Source organism: Rhinolophus hipposideros, assembly GCF_964194185.1.
Source record: "Rhinolophus hipposideros genome assembly, chromosome: 16".
Classification (NCBI taxonomy): Eukaryota; Metazoa; Chordata; class Mammalia; order Chiroptera; family Rhinolophidae; genus Rhinolophus; species Rhinolophus hipposideros.
The window spans coordinates 24,789,023-24,810,823 of NC_138062.1; the positions used below are offsets into that span (position 1 = coordinate 24,789,023).

At 40.4% G+C, this 21,801-nt stretch overlaps 2 protein-coding genes across 7 annotated transcripts in view; one reads left to right on the plus strand and one right to left on the minus strand.

Moving 5' to 3' along the window:
- Positions 1-17,825, minus strand: part of RNF175 (ring finger protein 175) — a 33,387-nt gene extending 15,562 nt beyond the window's left edge. For 2 of the 4 annotated variants that reach the window (XM_081077160.1, XM_081077158.1), the window contains exons 1-4: positions 17,705-17,825; positions 15,194-15,231; positions 12,291-12,432; positions 2,113-2,267 (exon numbers count right to left, since the gene is read on the minus strand). In XM_081077160.1, coding sequence (XP_080933286.1) covers positions 2,113-2,267; positions 12,291-12,432; positions 15,194-15,231; positions 17,705-17,770 — 401 coding nt within the window. In that variant the 5' untranslated portion in view covers positions 17,771-17,825. Of the gene's footprint in view, positions 1-2,112; positions 2,268-12,290; positions 12,433-12,856; positions 12,892-15,193; positions 15,232-17,478; positions 17,617-17,704 lie in introns of those variants that run through there. The other 2 variants (XM_081077159.1, XM_081077161.1) reach the window with 2 other exon arrangements.
- The window catches only part of TLR2 (toll like receptor 2), a 58,034-nt gene that overhangs the window by 28,717 nt on the left and 7,516 nt on the right, over positions 1-21,801 (plus strand). Inside the window, exons 1-3 of one of the 3 annotated variants that reach the window (XR_013995171.1) lie at positions 17,671-17,775; positions 17,961-18,098; positions 18,443-18,560. The gene's annotated coding sequence lies outside the window, so the exon portion shown is untranslated. Of the gene's footprint in view, positions 1-17,670; positions 17,854-17,960; positions 18,099-18,442; positions 18,561-21,801 lie in introns of those variants that run through there. The other 2 variants (XR_013995172.1, XR_013995170.1) reach the window with 2 other exon arrangements.

The following is a 21,801-nucleotide window of genomic DNA, read 5'->3' on the forward strand; positions in this document are numbered from 1 at the left end:
ATAATTCTGAAGATTATGTGAGATAATGTAGTCATGTTTCATAGACTTGGCCCAGGAAATGCTCAGTATTGCCATGTTACTGTTATAGATGTGTTATATTTTCCAAATCTCAACCCCCAAGTCGTCCTGCTTATGGAGGAGGGGCACAAGTTTTCAGAGCACTAGGGTCAAGGACTCCCTTGCTAATCTGATTATACAGGGAGGGAGATACGCCAGAAAAGGAATTGTGTTAGGGCTTCAGAGTGGCATCCACGAAGGAAAGCAAGGCCTTGGGTTTCGGTTGGAATTGATGTAATCAGGCCCAGCTCTGTGTGGCTGCGCGTGGCCTGTTTTGGAGCCTGTCCATTGCTTGACAGACAACCCGACTGCAGTAGAGAGGAAACTCCCTTCTTCCCTGCTGCTCTTTCCTACAGCCAGGGCTTGGTGTTTGCTGGGGGAGGAACAGCCAGTTTTTAAACGGTGTTGGTGCTGGAGACCTCTTCTCTTGGATTTGCATTCTGCACCATGGGGATTTGCCTGATCAGGTGTCTCAGCTTGTAATGACGTCCTCTGCTTCCAAATGGAAAATTGCTAAGATGTGTCTTACTTGTAAGATGATAATTAAGCAAAGATTCTTAAAGATTCTTAAGGTCTACTGCTTCTCATTAGTAGGAGTTTCTTCATCCTTACTGCTTTTCTAAAAGAAAAGGGGCCCTAATTAGCCTCTCTTACTGTTTCTTTTCAAATGGCAGCCAGGTCTGCTTAAAATTTTAGTGGAGCATTTTGGCTCTCAGACTATGCCAGGGCTCAGAGTTGTGCTGTCCAGAAATGGATGTTCTGTGGGCATGAGAAGCAAAGGGCACGGGACCCTGGTCATCTGAGATATAAGAGCCATCAGTCTAAGGAGGCAGTATTTGGGTATTTCCTGAAGTTCCTCTGTATGGAATGAGCTGATATGCACAGAAACACTACCTTTAGCTCGGGTAATTCATTATGCAGTGGAAAGTGAACTGTTCTCATTGAAATACAATATAGATTCTGTCTAGGGTATGAAAACAAGTACATTTCAATTCATCTAAAACTTAGATTGCTTCACAAGTCTTAAATAACTTTACAACATTTTGTGAGAAGGAGGAAGGGTGCTAGCTGTCCTTTTACTGGTGGGTAAACCAGTCCCTCCAAAGGCTATCTAAGACCCCTAAATGGCCAGTGTAGAAGGTCTCCTGTCATCACCCCAAAGCTCTTCCCAAAGCGGAATTAAATTAAAATAATCATTGGCCTTAATTCATTTATTTGAATTTCAGTTTTTATCATTATGTATTTATCTGATTTCTCTCACTGCATATTTTTCTTCTCCATAGTAAAAGGAAAAGTTGATTTTGTCTCTCCCACTGTTTTAGAGGATAAGAAACAAATATCTGAATGGGTAAATAATCATATTTCCCAGGAGTTTATGATTTATTCTCTCACAAAGATCAAAATTTGACATTGTCTTATCCTTACACCCTTTACACATTTTTTCTTGATCCCATTTCAGTTTTATCTTGATTTGGATTAGATATCATTTAAAGAACAAGGAGAGTGAGAGCAAACTTGTGAGCATATTAAAAGCACTTTGGAAAGACTTTTGAATGATGTGGAATTATATGAATGTCAAGAGGTTGACAATGATAATTAAAATGATCATTGGACTATTAAAACCTCCTTTGTTATGAGTAATAAGTTGTCCATTACTTATGATTTATCAGAAATAAACCTCAACATAGTTGTCAGAAATACAAACTTCTAACTCTTGCTCTATTATAAAATGTGCGTGACAACTTCTAGTGGAATAAACAAAATGCTACGTTAAAAATAAACATGCAAATAGTGCTCTAGAAAACTTAAACAACAGTTTCACTTCTCTTTCTTCTGGCCTTTCACTAACGAATATCCAAAGTAATAAATTTTACAGATATATCTGAATCAATAATGAATGTGAACTAATAGCATGGCTAATCTCTAAATAGTTTTGCTACTGAAGGCAAAAGAAGTATAACACCCTCCTCCCCTATCCAAAAAAAAAAAGAAAATTATATTTTTTAGTGTTTATAGTGAAGGGCATGGTGGGGAAGGAATGAATGGGATACGTACCGTGGCGTTCTCCCTGAGAGGGGCTTTCGGGTAGCTCTGAACAGGATGTAACTGGTAATAACGGAGAACAGTCCCCACATAGACAGAAATCGCCACCAGTAAAGTTTTATCGTGAAGTACAAAGGGACAACCCACATCTGCAACAGGGTTACTAGCTGTCAGAGAAATGCACAAAAAGTCTCTCTTAATGACTGAAGGCCCCGGATGGCATGTCTGTTATTAAATAATTCAGAAGCTGCTCTGGGGGACACCGCCTTCATCATCCTGTCTATAACATGCAACTGGTTCACCATCCAACTGCGGGCTGCTCTGTACATGCAGAGTTATGGAGCAGATTGTCACATGTTTCTGAAAATTCCAATGGGAAGTGATGCAAAGTACCCAGCTTCTGTCCCCTCCTTTCCTCGGGATAGTTTATATGAAAGCAACTTTAGACTTCAACAGCTATGAGATTTTGGAGCCTCCTTTTAATTGCAAAATTGGGGATAACAATGCCTGCCCTGCTTGCCTGTGCTACCTGAGGGGAGATCAAAAGAAATCACAGATGGGAAAGTGTTCTGCAAACAGTACTGTACTATGTGGAGCTAAGGAGCTGTTGTCACTATCGCGGTGACATGTGCAAAAGCACAGTGATCTCAAAGGAGGAAGTGATGTCAGAGCAACTTCTGGGATCTCTGTCCCCTGTCCCAGTGCACTTTGCAGGGTTAACCCTCGAATCCTAACTGGGGGGTTACTGCTCCCCTGACTGCTGGATTTGCAACCCACCTTTTGCTTCTTGTCTTTCTTTTTTTAGTTTCTGCCCTTTCCAGGCAGCCCTAAGATGTGGATCGGATTCTCCTGTTCCTGTGTGTGTAACCCCTTTGTGGCCTATACCACTGACCTGAGTCCAAGTAGCCTTAAGACGATTCTTTAAGTTGGCTGGCCTCAATCCCACATGGCAGGAAGCAGGACCTGCTGATGGGCTGTGGGTCCATGCGTCACACAGTTCCCATAGTGACAGTCCTCCTCTTTAAATCAGGCCTAACAGCTAATCACCTCTCTTGTGACAAGCAGCTAGGTTTAAACAATAGCAATATCTTTGTCTCTTATGTTTTATCACATTTACACTAACCACCTATTATTTGCTCAGCACCAATATAAGAGGGGAATGGCAAAAAGGTTTTGTCTTAGGTGTGGACTTTAATTGGTAGTGGCACCTGGAAGCATTCCATTGAGGATTCTAAACCTGGGTCCTTGGTTCTGTGGTAAAGAGTATCATGATCAGTTAATGTCTGCCAGTGATGTGGAAAGAGTTGTTAGAGAATGCATGTCACATATTTATTATCTGAGCATAAAAATTACTGATGTCATTTATTTGTCTTTTTTTATTCTCTTTTTATTGCTTCATCCCCATAAATGACTTGGACCTGAAATCTTAGAGTTGCTCTAAATCTTCTTTCAGAGAATGCTACAGTTGTTGTTCTGCATATGCATTCGAACAAAAATACACAAGGAATGACACTGTGGTAACTACCTAGAGAATTCAGGAAACACATCCTATTACCTACCTTTTTGTTTTTAAATTCCAGGTGGTACTTTCAGGGAAGAGTATTCTTTACTCTTGCCTGAATTAGATAATTGCTTTCATTTTTCATCCTACTTTGTGGGTATGGTCAAAGCTAATGAATGGGTTTACCACTTTATTGATGAAATTGAGATAAATATTTATATCCAAATAGGAAAAACAGGCTTTCCTTAAGGAAGTAAAATAGTTTCCATGAGGGCCAAAAACCACATGCTAGGTAACCAAGAGTCAAGATACATTCCCTTTAGCATTCAACACTAATTACTTTGACCCTCTACTATTGATGATAAAAGTATGCAGCTCCTTAAAAAAATCTCACCAGTATTTTGGTCATTAATTTCCTTTTGCTGATTGTGCAAATTGTTATCTATGATATATTATAGACTTTGAATTTTTTTTTGTTCATTACTTCTGATATTAAAGAAGAAAGTGGACATGAACTCCATCTTTCAAAATCTGATCACCTGTCATTTGCATTTTTTGTCTTTCTGCTTTAAGAATTTGATTCATCTTTTTATTTCCTCCATAAGAATGCTGAAGTTTTTTTTTTTTAGTAAAAAGTTAAGAGTTGGTTCATTTTAATTCAGTGAAACTACCATGCTCCTATATTTTTTGGTTTAGATTATAAGCCTAAATTTACAAGACTAATCCATTTCCTCAACTTGGTGGAGTTACAATCCATGATAGTTTGAAATGATGATTAGACTATATTTTTATAAAACTATTCTCTCCCTGTGGATCTATAAATACAACCCATTTCTAGAATATGCCAAATTTCTCTTACTTGATGCCTGGATTTAATTAACAGTGAATAACAATGTTCAAACGTATAGACACACTACTTTTTAAAAATAGGCCTTAGAGATCAGAAATAAAAGGGAAGCAAAAAAATCATTATGATGTATTATGTATGCAGATATTTAATTTCTTAACTAACTTTAAAGTGTAAACCCAACACCACATTTTCTCAACATGTAAGAGGAAAGTTCAGAAATTCGCCTTATGAATTCAGTAATTGTACAAGCAGTCCTTTTGAAATGAGGGCCACATTTCATAGCAATTTAAAAGATTCTTTATCAATTTCCAGAGTAGTTAAAACTTCACATTTTTAATAGTAACTGCCACATATGAAATGTAGGAATGTTGTGCCTCATAAATAAACACATGAAATATGTGAAATTGAGGTGCATGCATGCAATGGAGGAAACCTGGCACCTGGGACCCATTAATAATGCCAGAGGGGTCACCATCTGGGCATGTGCATATAAAACACATCTGCATGACGGGTGAAGGGCAGCCCATGCACCTGGATCACATCACCCACGTTCTCCCCACCCACGCATCATGGCAGGAGGAATAGCCTCACTTACCAGATGCTGCCCAACAGCACCATGTTTTTTTCTTGTAGCCATGCACATGCTGAATCTAAAAGACTTGCAAAACAGAGGTATCTTTTAATTTGTCTTTTTGTACAGGATGATAAATGGGTCATGAAATAAGAAAGAAAAGAAGGAGGAAAGGAAGGAAGGAAGGGAGGGAGGGAGGGAGGGAGGGAGGGAGGGAGGGAGGAAAAGAAGGAAGGAAGGAAGGAAGGAAAAAAGGAAGGAAAGAAGGAGGGAAGGAAGGAAGTTATGTATGCATATGAGTCTCATTTCGTTTGCACTGCGAATCCCAAACTACTGTATTTGCAACGACTTGTATATGTGTCTGTGTGTATTTGTGTGGGTAGGGGTGGAGGGAGAGCAGGGGATGCTCGAGGGAAGCAGAAAGATATCGTGTACATAAATGACTCCAGGAAATGGTTGTTACCAGTACAAAGGCATGAAGGAAAGTGTGGTCATATATTGAACAAATAAAATTATGGAATCTTGGAAATTCACTTTTCATTCAAATTATGGAACTCTTAGAAATTCACTTGGTCCGTATTTCTATGTTCAGATAAATTTAGACTGCTGATTTTGCTATTTAAATTCTGAAAGGACATTGTGCAATGGTATGTTAGTATGTATGTATTTATGCTTTGCCTCATTTAAAAAAGATTTGAACAGACATAATATTTCTAAGCATAGTAATATGTTCTAGTGGTTTACAGCTATTAATAGGCAGGAAATTTGATTTAAATGGAACAATGTTTTCATCTGTGGCAAATGATTTGCCAGTGGAGTGAGACAAGTTAACAGTGTGTATGTAGTCATCAGGCCTTCCTTCTATTCATTTGAAGGGAAGTAGGATTCTTTTTTGGTACTCTCCCCCCGTTTCCTGCAGATATGAAAAGGAGGACGTAGGAAAATGTGGAGAGGATGTGTGGAATGAAATTTTATTTTTAATTAAATGTTGTTAAAAGCATTTGGAAATAATTCCACTTCGAGGCTCTGTCTATGTCTACACCATATCAACACTATCAGCTGGAAACAGAAAAATTCAAATATCCAGATGCTCAGTCTGGATGCTAAAAATATGAGTGTTTGGAAACATCCAGGGATTCAGTTGTATCCCAAACAAAATAAGAACTTTTCACTTTCTATGTACTTTCTCTCTGCACTTTTTGGCATCACCTAAGAGCAATTAATACTGTATTTTTAAACTTTAAGATAACCCGTTTCCTTTGCTTTCTGTGTTTATAACAAGCTGCTCTGATACACACAGCTCTACAGACCACAGAATAGAACCTGTTTAGACAAACTGATAAAAGATCACTTCAGAAGATAGCCATATTTGTTAAAAGCTGCATTTGAAAATGTTCTGAGTTTTTTGGATTACTCCCTCCCCTCTGAAGTACATGGTCCAAATTATGTACACATAAATAATGTGAAAATAATAATGTGTAACATCTTCAGGGTATAAATAACTGTATGAATAATAATTAGTGTACAAAGCTGTTCACACGTATGACTGTGTGCATTTCCAACTTTTTTCCTAACTTCCCTTACTTCTCTGTAAACTCCCACTCCCACCGTCTGCCATGATTGATGTAATTGTTGCATACAGTATACATATAAAGCAGTATCAGAACAGTTAACCTGTTCTCCCAAGGGAAATTTGACCAACTAGAACACAGTGCCTATGTGAAGTTCCTATTGCCTTAATCTTACCAACCCCTCCCATTTCCAAAAGTACTTGGGTAGCACCTTCCCCCCAACTCCCTTCAGTGAGATTGTTTCATACATTCGTAATACAGTTAGATGCTCTCATCACCGCCTGCATTTCTCCCTGAGATTCCCCAAACTCCTAAATGCTTTTTTAAAATTGGCATAACTTAAGGTCCGCTTTCTGTGCTGTATAGTTCAGTGGGCTTTGACAAATGCATAAATGTCTTATATCCAAAATTACAATATCATACAGATCAATTTTACTGCCCTAAATTTTTCATTTCACTTGTTTATCCATCCCTTTGCCCTCCCTGAACCCCTGGCAACCACTGATCATTTTACTGTCTTTATGGTTTTGTCTTTTTCAGTATGTCATATAATTGGAATCATACAGTATGTGGCTTTTTCCTCTATGTCTTTCATGGCTTGATGGCCCATTTCTTTTTATTGCTAACTAATATTCCGTTGTATGGAGGCTTAACCGTTTGCTTATTTATTCGTATTTTAAAGGACATCTTGGTTGCTTCCAGTTTGGGGTGATTATGAGTAAAGGTGCTATAAGTATTTGCATGCAGGTTTTTGTGTGGATGTAGGTTTTCAATTCAACTGGGTAAATACCTAGTAGTGTTATTGCTGGATCATATTGTAAGACTATGTTCACCAGTTAGGAGACCTCCAAACTGCCTTCCAAAGTGGTTTTACCATTTTGTATTCCCACCAGCAAGTTGGGCTGCTCCCTATCTTCATTAGCATTCGGTATTGTCAGGTTTTTGTTTTGTTTCATTTTGTTTTTGTCACTCTAAAAGGTATGTATTGGTATCTTATTATTGTTTTAATCTACAATTCCCTAATGACATATGATGATGAGTTTCTTTTCGTATGCTTATTTTCCATCTGCATATCTTCCTTGATGAACTATCTTTTTAGATCTTTGCATTAACTGAGCTCTTTCCTTTTGAGTTTTAAGTATATTTTGGATAACAGTCCTTTATTAGATATATGTTTTACAATTATTTTCTCCCAGTCTGTAGCTTGTCTTTTCATTCCCCTAGCAGTATCTTTGACAGAGCTGTTTTAAATTTCAATAAAATGCAACTTACCAGTATGTTCTTTCCTGGATCATGCTTTTGGTGTTGTATCTAAAATCTCATTACCAAATCGAAGTTCACCTAGATTTTTTTCCCTATGTTACCTTCTAGAAGTTTTAAGTTTTGCATTTTACATGTAGGTCCATGACCCATTTTGAGTTAATTTTTGTGAAATATGTAGGCTCTCTGTCTAGGTTTATTTATTTTGCTTTTGGATGTCCAATTGTTCCAGCACCATTTGTTGAAAAGATTATCCTTTCTCCAGTGAATTGCCTTTGCTCTTTTGTCATGGGTCAGTTGACTATTTTTATGTGTGCCTATTTCTGGGCTCTCTATTCTGTTCCATTGATATATTTGTCTATTCTTTCACCAATGCCACACTGTATTGATTACTGTAGCTTTACAGTAAATATTGGAGTTGGATTGTGTGAGTTCTCCAACATTGTTATTCTTCAGTGTTGTGTTGTTTATCCTGGGTCTTTTCCTTTCTATATAAACTGTAGGGTCAGTTTGTTGATATTCACAACATAGTTTACTGGGATTTTCATTGGGATTCTATTGAACTTACAGGTCAGTTTGGGAAGAATCAACTTCTTGACAATATTGAATCTTCCAATCCATGAACACGAATTATCTTTCCATTTATTTGAGAGCTCTGTTTTGCATATAGATCTTGTATATATTTTGTTATATTTATACCGACGTATTTCTTTTTTTGAGTGTATGGTAAATGGTATTGTGTTTTAATTTCAAAGTTCAATTGTTCATTGCTAGTATATATGAAAGTAATTGACTTTTATATATTGACCTTGTTCCTACACCTTGCTATAATCACTTCTTATTTCCAGGCGTTTTTTTTGATATATTTTTTTGAGTTTTCCTTATAGACAATCATGTCATCTGCAAATAAAGATGGTTTTATTTTATGCTTCCCAATTTATATACCTTTCATTTCCTTTTAAAAATCTTATTGCACTAGCTAGAACTTCCAGTACAGTGTTGAACTGGAGAGGTGAGAGGGGACATTCTTGCCTTCTTCGTATTTTAAGGGGAAAGCATCCAGTTTCTTACCACTAAGTATAATGCCATCCATAGGTGGGTTTTTGTTGTTGTTGTTTTTTGTAGATATTCTTTTTCAAGTTGAGGAAGTCCCTCTCTATTTTTTGTTTGATGAGAGTTTTTATATGAATGGGTGTTAGACCTTGTCAAATGCTTTTCTTACATCTATTAATAAGATCATATGATTTTTCTTCTTTAGCCTCCTGATATGATTGATTACATAAATTGCTTCTTAGTTGTTGAATCAATCTTACATACCTGGAATAAATCCCATTTGGTCGTGGTGTATCATTCTTTTTGTACATTGTTTAATTCCATTTGCTAATATTTTGTTGAGAATTTTTACATTTATGTTCATGAGAGATATTGACCTAGAGCTTCTCTTTCTTGTAATGTCTTCATCTGGTTTTGGTATGATTGTAATGCTGTCCTCAAAGAATGAATTCTGATGTGTTCCCTCTGCTTTTACTTTCTGGAAGAGATCATAGAGAATTGGTATCATTTCTCCCTTAAATGTAGACTTCACAGTGAAAGCATCTGGGCTTGGTGCTTTCTTTTTCGGAAGGTTATAAATTATTGGTACAATTTTTAAAAACAGATACAGGCCTATTTAGATTATCTATTTCTTCTCGTGTGAGTTTTGGTATAGTTTGTGTCTTTTAAGGAATTAGCATATTTCATCTAAGTTATCCAAATTTGTGGACACAGAATTGTTCGTAATATACTTTTATGTTCTTTTTATGTCCATGGGATCAGTAAAAACGACCCCTGTTTCTCTTCTGATATTAGTAATTTGTGTCCTCAATCTTATATTTCTTGGTTAGCTGGCTAGAGGGTTATTCAATTTATTGATTTTTTCAAAGAAACATCTTTTGGTTTCATTAAGTTTCTCATTGATTTTCTGTTTTTAATTTCATTGATTTCTGCCCTAATTTTTATTATTTCTTTTCCTTTGTTGTGTAGCTTAATTTATTCTTCTTCCTCTATTTTCCTAAGGGAGATGCTTAGATTATTGATTTCAGATCTTTCTTCTCTTTTATTGTATGCATTAAATACTATAAATTTCTATTGTATGCATTCAATGCTATAAGTTTCCCTCTAAATACTGCTTTTGCTGAATTCCATAAATTTTTATATGTTATATTTTCATTTTCGTTTAATTCAAATTATTTTTTAATTTCTTGAGTCCTCTTCTTTAATTCCTGTTATTTAGTATTATGTTATTTAATCTCCAAATATTTGGGAATTTTTCCAGCTTTCTGTTACTGATTTCTAGTTTAATTTTTGTTGGTCTGAGAGTATATAGTTGACCCTTGAACAACATGTGGGTTAGTGGCACCAATCCTCCCCCACTGCCACGCAGTCAAAAATCTGCACACAACTTAAGTCGGTCCTCCGAAATAAGTGGATTCTCAACCGAAGGTGGAAAATACTGTTTTCAATCTGCAGTTGGTGAATTCACAGATGTGAAAGCCAAGGATACAGAGGGCCGACTGTATATTTATTGAAAAGAAAAATCTGTATAAATGGACTCATGGAGTTCAAACCTGTTTTTTCAAGGGTCAACTGTACTTGGATGGTTTCTGTTCTTTTAAATTTGTTTTGGTATGTTTGATAGCCCAGAATGTGGTCTATGTTGGTTAATGTTCCATGTAAGCTTGAGAAGAATGTATACTCTCCTGCTGTTGGATGAATTACTTTATGAAAGTCAATTAAAGTAAGATGATCAATATTGCTGTTCAGGTCAGTTATATCCTTACAGTTTTCTGCTTGCTTGATCTATCCATTACGCAAAGAGGGCATTGAAATCTTCAAATAGAATGGTGCAAATGTCAATTTCGCCTTGCAGTTCTATCAGTTTTTGCCTCATACATTTTGATGCGCTGTTGCTATGCACATACACATTAAGAATTGTTATGTCTTCTTGAATAACGGACCCTTTTATCATTATGTAATGCCCTCTTTATCCCTGATAATTTTTTTTGTTCTAAAGTGGTTTGTCTGCAATTCATGTAACTTAATACAGCTTCGGTTTCATTAGTGTTAGCATGACACGTCTTTCCCCAAACCTGTACTTTTAACCTGTCTGTGTTTTTATATTAGTAAGTTTCTCCAGAAATTCTATGTTAGGTATTTCTACTTTGCAGATAAGGAGGCTATGATGAAGATACATTTAAGGAGCTTTTCTTTGATATGAGGGCATACTTAATGAGATTTGATTCTAGTCTCCTTCATTAAAAAAAAGTTGCCCAAGTGCAATATAGAGGGTGTTTATTTTAATTGACAGGACAATGGTGACATGGCAGTAAATTGATACAGTTACTTAAAAAAACAACAACAAAAAAATAGATTCCTCTTTCTAAGTAAAATGTTCAAAATTGCCTAAACGTAAGTATTACACAGAACTCAAAAGAATTCCCTCAGGCCCTGTGCTACGCAGAAAATAACTTTTTTATAATGGATTAAAAAAAAAAGAAATACTAGTCTAAGCAAGCATATGTTACACAATGACCAGTCCAAGTCCCAGAACCCTATTGAGTGTTAATTGAAGACCTTCTGCCTTTGCAACTTTTCTCCATTTAGGCCAAATTCAAGTCTAAATTATTGGTTATCAAAATGGGGACTAGTAACATCAGCACCACTTGGGAACTTGTCAGACATGCGAATTATTGGGCCCTGTTGAATCAGAAACTCTGGGAGTGGGACCTGAGAGTCTGATGGAACAAGCCCTCCAGGCGAGTCTGATGCACCCTAAGGTTTGAGAACTACTGCTTTAGACATTGCAAATGCAAGGCCTCAAGTCCGACAAAGCCCAGCAGATGACTCTGAGGCTGTGAGAGGGCAAAGTTCTAGTGGATGTGGTAGGGTGGGATTGGTCTGTGAAAATGGGATGGTGCTCTGCGTGGCTGAGGTCAGTGCAGTGTGTGCATTAATCGGCTTCCGTGGGTATGCAAACCATCAGCCCAAGACAGCTTATCGCTAATGAGACAGCCAGCCGCAACCTTTTGTTTCTGCTATGCCTAACTCTCCTTTCCTGGGCCATTGGTGGAAGTTGCTCATGCACAAAAGGAAAATTGGTTTCCTTAAACCAGGGCTTCTCAACCTTGGCACTAATGACAGTTTTGTCTTGAGGACTTGTCCTGTGTATATTGAGCAGCAGACGCCAGTAGCAAGCTCCATCCCCCCTCTCTTACCACTGAGATGTGAGGATAAAGGATGTTTCCAGATGTTGCCAAATGTCTCCTGGGGGCAAAATTGTACCCATGCACCTGGTTGAGAGCGACTGACTTAAACCAAACCATTTCCTTCAAAGTGGTGAAAAAGGAGGGTTGTGGCAGCAAGAGCGGCAGGCTTCCAGCAGCCCCTGGGACGACTCACGTTGTAGGAGCGGCCATGCCTCTGTCTCCACTGCACCAGCACTATCTGGGCGATGATTAGGATGCAGACGAAGATCAAGATCATCTCCACATGCATGGACTCATGGCCCTGGTGCAGCTTGTACATCCTCTCTTGCTGCAGGCTGGAACCGACAAACGAGGTCATCTGAGAAAGGCCTCAACCTTTGCACATTCAGCAAAACAACCAGACTGGGCTCATAGGGAGTAGTTGGGGATTTCACACGTAGGGTTTTTCAAGCTGTGACTGCAAAGTTTTCCTAAGTTTTTGTAGGTTCTCCCCTTTCCCTTAGGCTTCGGAGAGGGACAGCTGAGAGGAGGAGCCTAAGTTTATCAGCAAAACCAATTCTTCTCAGCCCTTAGCTTTTCTGTGTGGTTTTGGCTTTAGCCTTGTCCCTTCAAGTTAAGTGGTTCTTGATGGGCCCTGGAAAGACCCACTTCCAGTCCTCGATCTGCCATATCATCACCACATAGCCTTTCAAAAGTCAGTGAGGATCTCTGAGCCTCAGTTTCCTCATTTGCAAATTTAAAATAACGATCGCTCCGTACCTCACAGGATTGCTCTAAAACCGCAAAGCACATATGTTCCTACATGAGGAATAATAATAATTATTAGGTTGAATCATGTGAAATTGCTAATTTTGAAAGTAAAATATTGGTAATTTCAAGTAATTTCTAGTATTCTCGAGTAAAAGGATATCCTGCAGATGGAGCCTGGGGAGGGAATATTATCCATGGGGCTACAGAAAACTCTTGAATGACATGTATAAATTGTTTTCATTATAAGGAGAAAGAAGAGGTCTAAGTATTAGATAGGCCATACATTCAGCTGATGACTGAATGTTTCAATTTTTAGTTGGACTCTTAGTTTTACACAGTGGGAGAGAAAACCATTAAGATAGTATGTCACCTGGTTTAACTTCCTATAGCAGAAGTGACCTTGAAGCAGCCTAGAGCAGTGGGTCTTGACCTTGGCTGCAAGTTAAAATCACTGGGGAGCTTTTAAAAAAATCGCAGTTCCCAAGCTGTACTCCATATCGATTAAATGAACAGTTCAATGCCCATATCAATTAAAAACACCATTGCTGGGTGTTATGGGCTGAATTGTGTCTCTCCAACCCCAAATTCATATTTTGAAGTCCTAACCCTCAATGCCTCCAAATGTTACTGTATTTGGAGATAGGGACTTTAAAGGGTAATCAGTGTAAAATGACGTCATAGATGTGGGCCCTAATTGAATCTGACTGGTGTCCTTATAGAAGAGATGATTATGAAACAAACTCACACAGACAGAAGACCATGTGAAGACACAGTGAGAAGGTGTCCATCTACAAGTCGAGAGAGGCCTCAGAATAAAACAAAAACCACTGACGTGCTAATCTTGGACTTCTAGCCTCCAGAACTATGAGAACATAAATTTCTGTTGTTGAAGCCTCTCAGGCCGTGGCATTTTGTTATGGCAGTTCTGGCAAACTGCCATTCTAGGAAGGGATCTAGGCATCAGTAATTTTTAAGGTTCCCTACCCATGTGATTTTAAGATGCAACCCAGGTTGAGAACCATGAGCCTAGAGGACGAAAGAGTGGTCCAGAGTCAAGATTAGGAAAAAAGGGGGAAATTATGAATATTGCCAATCAATTCCTTTATAAATATTAGTTAGCTTTATATTTCAGCCCCAATGGGGCACCGTCACAAAATCTCTTCAAGTTTCCACTTATGACTGTATGCATTTGATTAGAGAACCAGTCAGAAAATACTGCAGAATAACATTCTGTGTCACACGATTTTGACCTTTTAAGGCACTTGTGTATGTGGGTTGAGTTCTCTCTCTTTACTAGCATTTCTATAGAGCTACTATGAAGAGCTGAGTAGTGCCTCAGAAAAGGGCCCCATCCAAATCCCAGGGGTGCCCCCTGCTGGAGACTGTGCAGAAATGAGCCCACAGAGTAAATATTCCTGCTTGAGTTCAGTTTCTCCTAGGTGGAATCTTAGAATGTCAGTACTGCAAATATTCATAGATGTACTGAAACCTTTTATTTATCAAACGAAGACACTGAAATCCATATCAGGTAAGCAACCTGAATAAAATTACATGGCTATTAGTCTCTGTGTTGGAAGTTGAACTTGGGAGACAAGAATGATTTCTAAAAACTCATTAAAAAATACACTCATTCCTCTGAAGAAATAGGAAGTGAAGAAAAAGAAAATGGTACAAGAATTTAGTTATAGTTTTCGTAGCCCCAAATCCAAAATAACTGTTTAATATTCTATGTAATGAATAGACTTTCAACATAGGCCATGTAGATAGAACAGTAAATCTATCATCAGTCTAAAATAGGACTTGTGCAGATATAAAACAAACTATGTTTTATGATATTAATCTATTTTGTGTATGTATAATGGAAGCACATATCAAATGGTTAACCTATGTGGAAATACTGTGGAAGGTATAAAGCAGTATACAAATGGATTTACTATTTGGATTAGGAATACATTCATAATTGATTATCATAATGCAAAAAAAGGAGAAACTTTTCATTTTTATTTCATTTCATGTGATGCCCACAGAGACCCAATGACCCCACAAGGTAGCAGAACACAGAGGAAATAGCATATAAGGAAAACCAGATGTGTCTCATGCCTAAAATAAATAATAAGTTAACACTGCCTTATTTTGAAGGACATATAAATCCAGCTTTTTGGGATTGCACAGAGTATACTGTGGTTTTGGTCTACACTACCTTTGTGTAGGCCTGGCTATGCAAACCCATCTTCTCTACCCTGAGAAATTTACAAATAAAACGATAGCTTCATTTAATTTCTAAAACTGTTACGATGGAAATCTAATTTTTAGTATAATGGTGATAAAAAAATTCTAATCACTTACTTCCACTCATCATCCACGGAGAGCTTTGTGTGAGAGATCTGAAAAACATACAAAGAGCACTTCTCAAAATTTCCTTGTTTTCTTAGGTTGTATTTTATAGCATTACATGGGAAACCCAAACCATGAAAAATAGTGATGTTTCCTAGTACTGGAATAATTTAGGGTGAAAGTCCTAATAAAATGTTTGCTTATTGAACTAACACACACACACCAAAACAAAATAGTAATCTGGTCAATGTTTGAGAACAAGATGACGCTCCAATTCAGTCAAGGTTGTAGAGAGTGGCCTACCAATAGGCCGTGTCACCCTGGCTTTGGGGATACAATGTATAAATCCAAGAATCCCTAAAAATCATGTTTTGCTGATATCTTAAATGATGCCAATGAGTAAATATCATCTCTAAGTTCAAGGTTTTAGAGACAAAGCTGACCAGAGGATGTACTTGTTTGGAGCATTTTTGTGTCCTCTTATTAATTTAATTTAAAACCTGGCCGTAGGGAAGGGGGTAATCTGGCCACACCCTTGCAGGCTGAGCTAGAAATCACAGAGACCATCCCCAGGAAGTGCTTTTTGGATGACCTACAGAGTGTACCCATGTGCTGTCATTCCTTGATCATTGCTAATCCACTATATTTGGCCATTTGAAAGCTAACAGCCAATCATTATGCAGTCACCCAAGAGTCTGGTTAAAATGGAGATTTTAATTCAGTAGGTTTGGGGTGGGGACTGAGACTCTGCATTTCTATTTGGCTCTCAGGTGACACCCTGGTTGCTGGTCTCTAGATCACAAAGCTTTGCTATAGAGGATCAAGGGAAAAGATGTGAGTCCCTCCTAGGGTGAGTTAACAGAGGGGCCATGCCTTCTGAGGGCAGAGGGCAAGGAAGTGATGTCAGCATCAAGAAAGAGCAAATAGCAGCAGCAAAAGTGACTCCGCCAGTCATCTGCCCCTCCTGGTGTGCAGAGTTCTTCATTCATACCCCTTTGGATGATCTGGGATTGAAACCAACAAGGAAGCCATGAGCTTCCTTATAGCTTCCCCATTTTAGAGAATAAACCTCAAATGCGTAGTGTGGTCTACAAGGCCCACTCTCTTTTACCATTCACTACAAACCTTCATGAACCCTGTATTTCTGTGAGTCATAGTAAATATCCCCCGCCCGCAGCCCTGCATTTTCCCAAGATCATCCCCAACAGTTTTTTTTTTTTTTCACCTCCAAGCAATTTGGTCTGTGGTCACCTCCACCTAGAATTCTCATTTCCCCTCATCACCAGGTGACCAGATCTCATCCATCCTCCGAGGCCCAGCTCAAATGCCCCCCATCAATCTTACCCATCCCCTCAGCCAGGAGCAATTCCTTGCTTCTTAGAAATCTTGCAGAGCTTCACTTGAACCTGTTTTGGGGAGCGTAATCTCTTCCTACTCTCTGAGTTGTTTTTGTCCATGTATTACCTTCCTTTCAGGATGTGAGCTTTGAGAGGAAAGGTTCCACTTCTAATTGCACCCCCACGCGCGTGCACCCATGTGTGTACACACACACACACACACACACCATGTGTAGCACAGCTTCAGGTACCTGGTCATGGCCCAAGAATTGTCCTATGAATGAAAAATAAAGGGTTGGGTTTGAAATCACCACCAGCAGCAGGAAGGAAGTGCTAGCTAGCCCAGTGGTTCTCAAAGCTCAGCATCGACATCTTCTGGGAATTAAATAGTTACACTTGTGAAGGATCAGGCCGCAGCCCAAAGGTGAGGAATTAGAAGCCCTGAGGGCAGAGCCCAGCGATCCGCGTTTTAACCAGCCCTCGGAGTGGCTCTGACGCACGCTTCAGTGTGAGACCCACACCATGAAGCCTGGTGTATCTCCGTCACCCCTCAGCTGTCTTCCTTCTTTGCCCTGGGCTTTCACCTGGGCCCTGGAGGCTCTTGCCCGGGAGGCAGGAGGAGAAAAGGGCAGCCGGTAGGACCGGCAGGGAATGGACAGGGATGGGCCGGTTAAGGAGAGGGTGGTGAAAGAGGGAGAGAAGAAGGGAAAAGAAGGAAGGAGGAGAAAGGTGGGAAGGGGAGGAGAAAGAGGAAGAAAACGAGGAGAAAAAGGAAGAGAAATGGAGGGGAGTTACGCTTCCTTGGGGGTGGGGCGGGATAAAGAGAAGCCACCAGCATCCCGGGCCGCTTCACACCATTAGGGGCGGGGGACTTGGACACTTGTCTCTGCGGCCGCCCAGGCCTGCGAGAACCTGGGATCCGGCCCCGGGTCCCCTCGGCCTGTGTCGCGCTCCTTGTACCTGCTCCTGCTGTGGGGGCACCTCCAGCACCGGCTTCGCCTTGCGCGCGGCCCTCGCGGCCATGCCTGGGCCGCGCCTCGGGCTGGGGGGGTCCCGGAGTCAGCAGCTGGGGCGCCCCTGCGACGCGCGAGCGGCGGGTGGGGCTGAGCCGGCGGCGGCCGAGCGGCTGCCCCGCCCCTGCGCCCTCCGCTCGCGCTCCGGCCTGCTCCGGAGGAGGGATGCTCACCGGCACAGCCGTGGAGGCCCTTCGGGTTTCGGGCCCCTCTGTAGCGGAGCAGTCGTCAGCCACCATCGCTGGTAAAACGTCCTGTGCACGGGGCAGGAACCAGCTGTTTTGTTACCGGGTGACAGGGCTGGAGGACCGCTCAGAGGGAGGTAGGGAGAGATGTGGGGAGTACTGGCGAGTGAAAATGGAGATGAGAGAAGGGGCGAGAAGAGACATCGTTTTGTTGTTGTTGTTGTTGTTGTTTTCTCCTCCTCAGGTCTGTCCCCCACCAGCGATTCTCAGAAGACAAGAATTGTCAGCAATTGAGATGTTGTCCAAAGGCGGGGAGACTGAACCTTTGCTGCATCTGCAGTCGTGATCCTTTCCCTGGGCCCACTGTCCTCTCCTCCCTCAGGTATCTACAGTTTTTGTCGTGTGGGGCAGCTCCCTGGTAAAGGCCAACTTGGCCCCTCCTAAGATGACAAAGGAGAGAAACTGCTGTAGGGGAGAGAACACAGAGCCCCTTGGCCCCTGTGCCACTTCTGGAAGTTGCACTTGAACCTTGGAAATCACCCACCACTTGCCTTTGTTCTCTGCACTTCCAGAGGACATTCTCCTTTCCGTTACCCTCAGGCCCAAGCCTGGACTCATGGCTGGGGAAGCCCTTAGCAATACTTGGGTGATAATATAGGCCAATAGATAAAGAGTGAACACACGGTTAGATAATCTGACTTACACATATGGCTTACTCCATTCCAGTGATGACTCATATTTTCAACACCTACAAGAAGCTACCAGTGGAGACTGACCAACAGATGGCCGTGTCCCCGCCAGCCTCGCATGCTGCAGAGGCAAACATCCAGTACGTTCTATTGTGGTAAGTGCTTCGTGTTCCAAATACTTCACCTGTGTTAACTCATTCAGTCCTCATAACAACCCCATGAGGTAGCTGGTGTTCCTGTCTCCACCTTACACATGAAAACATTGAAGCAGAGAGGTACGGAAGTTTAAGTTTCAAAGCTAGTAGGTGATGTCGGGGGAATTTGAACCCAGAGAAGACTGACTCCATGGTCTGGACTCTTCACCACTCAGGAAAGTGGTTGCAAAGGTCATCAGAGGCCAGATCAAGAAGGCCCGTGTAAATCACATTAAACGGTTTGGAGTGTAGCCTAAGGAGAATGGGAAGGCATTACAGAGTGTTTAGCAAGAAAATGACATTACTAGACTTGCCTTGAGAGGGGTTCCATTATGACCCAAAGACAGGGGGACCAGTTAGAAAGCTATTGCTGTAGTTCCAGCGAAAGGTGGCGATGGCCTTGGTGGTGTCTATGAATGTGTGCAGGGATGGGGTGGAGGGAAGATGGAGAAATGTCTGAAGCCTGGTGGTGTAGGTGACAGAATCTGTAAGACTTAATTGATCTTCAAGGTTGGTACCCAGGCATGTGGTTGGAGTAGCTTGGCATTTGGGCGGATAGTGCTGCCATCCCTGAGAATGGGAATACCCAAAGAGCAGCAGGTTTGGGGGTACAAAGAGAATGAGTTCACTTGGACATGTTGCCTCCCAACCTGACTTCTGGCCTGTCTTCATGTGGCAAACGTCACTTTTTTTCTCTAGTTCAGGAGGTCCTCAAATTCTTCTAGATTCTTTTGTCAGTCTTTCTCTCCCTCCCTCCAAAAAAGATCCAGAAGTTTTCTTTCCTATAAAATTCGGGCCCGTTATCATTATGTAAGTTTTGGCTCCCTGTCCTCCCTGGTTGCCTGACATCAGAAAAGTCCACATATTTCACTGGAGACACATGTAAACACAAAGGTAGTCATCTTCCTTCTGGCTTCAGTTCAACAGTCGTAAGATAATAAAACTGAAAAGGTCCAATTCACTCCCATTGATAGTGATGGATTTGCTCTACTCTTCCTCATACCCAGTTCCTCTTGTGACCAAATTCCAGATGGCCAGAGCCAATATCTCATTTCCCAGTACGTTAACCACTACTTTCTGGAGTAGTTCACCGAACCACAGTTAATTGATTTGCAACTCTGTTTCCCAAATCAAATGGTTGGCAGCTGACTCTGTCATACGTCCTGGAATAGATGAGCTGTATTCCTGTTGGCAGTAGTTTCTGCATCCTTCTGTCCTCTCCTGTTCTAGGGCCCTCAGGTGATTGTAATGACTGAATGGAAGAAATGAGCTATTGTCCTAAAGCTGGTTGAAAAAAGTGGAGTCAAGAGTAGTAGATAATTAAGTATGGAATTTGGTGCAGGAATAGGGATAGACCCACCGACCAGAATAGAAAGACTTCAGATGGTCACGTGCATTCACAGGAAACTCATTATATGAGAGGAGTGGCAAATCAGCAGGGAAGGGATGCACTACTGAGTAACAGGCTTATCCATCTGAAAAAAAATTATGTCATACCAAAACAACACAGGTGGTTTTAAAAGCAAAACTGTAAGAAGATTTGGAAGACTACGTTTATCATCTCAGGATGGTAAAACATATATTAATCAAGACTCAGAAAAGAAGAAGTCATGAAGTAAAAGGTGAATGAATTAGTTTACATTAAAATTTAACATTTCTGTGCAGAAAAGTTGCTATTAAAAAGAAGCACACCATGGACAAAGAGAATGTATTTGCATATATCTAGTTGTCAAGGATTGGTTCTCAGAAAAAACAGAACTGTTAGGAATTAATTTCAAAAGAGTGTAGATTAATAGAAAATGAGCAAGGGATGTAAACCAATTTGAAGAAATAAAATTGTGAGACTTTGGTAATTTTAAGGGAATTATTGCATTTACATATATGCGAGTTAATCTAGAGTGCACAGAGTGCATTTACTTACTGTAAAGTGGTTCCCTGCAGACTTCCTATGTACTCCCTGATTGTCACTCATGAATTTCTCCCCTTTCTCCACTGTCCTTCTGAGGATAACCAAACTGCCCTGGGCTGATGGTGCCACATCATGGTTAGATCTTGTAGAAGTCCCCTCCATTACTTTACAAATGGTCTTTTCCAAGTAACTTCCTTTTTCAATGAACTCCTTTCCACTTTTCTCACATCTTGTTAATATTCATACATAAAATGTATGTTTGATCCTTAGCATTACAGCTAAAATGGGTTATTTATGATGTCTTCAACCAGGTGCAGTGCTGGTCACAGGGAATAGGGTGGTGGAGAGAGTCTAGACAACTGGCAAGGCCTTTGCTCTGTGAAAGGGATGGCAGGAGCAGGTTCAGTCAAAATGGGGGCCAGGATGTCAGATTCAAACCATCCAGGCAATGTGACTGTCCAAGAGCTTGTCTGATCTCAGAAATCAGTATGAAAGAGGCACCAAAAGTTCTGCACTTCAGTGATACTTGAGGTCAGGGGCAGATTGATTACTGGGGGTAATCATTTCTAAAAGGAGAGGAATAGGGAAGCCAGGTCCTACCTTGGCTGAGGAGATGGCTGCATTGAGATAATTAGGCTGACTCCCTTTGAGTCGACCTCCACCCTCCTTCCTCCTCCCCAACCCCCACTGGGTGTTAGGTTGGCCTTCAGCTGCAGACACCAGCCTTTTAGAAGTGACAAAAATTGTGCAATCTGGTCTGATTCTCAACTGCTAGGGCTCCTGCCTACAGTTTTCCCCGTCCCCTCGGCCTCCCTGGGTATACCTTTTCATTTTTAATTATTAAATCTGCCTTTGCGTAAGTGCTAGTATTCAAGACAAATGAAGGATCCTCAACTGTTTATCTCGTCCTTTAATGATTAATATTGTAGCATTATTGACTCCTACTCTTGTTTTGGCAAAAATGTACAGTGTTTAGCTCTATCATGGTTACGTGGAGTTTTGTGAGCTGGCGTGTGGCCCTGATCACCATTTTTAAATTATTATTATTATTTTTCCTGATTGCCATTTATAACATCTCTTCTTTGGGGAAGTGAATTCTGCCTTTCAAACCATAGGCTTCCAAATGCAAGTTTGGAACACAATCCGTTTGTGAGCTGGGAACTCTGTATTAATGTCTCTTGGCCCTGGGCAGCCCCACAACCAAATGACATGTGGTTTAAGGTTCATGTAACAGCCAGTTCATTTAAATAATGTTAGCTGGAGCTCAGTTTTCAGGTTCTCAGGTTTCTGGTT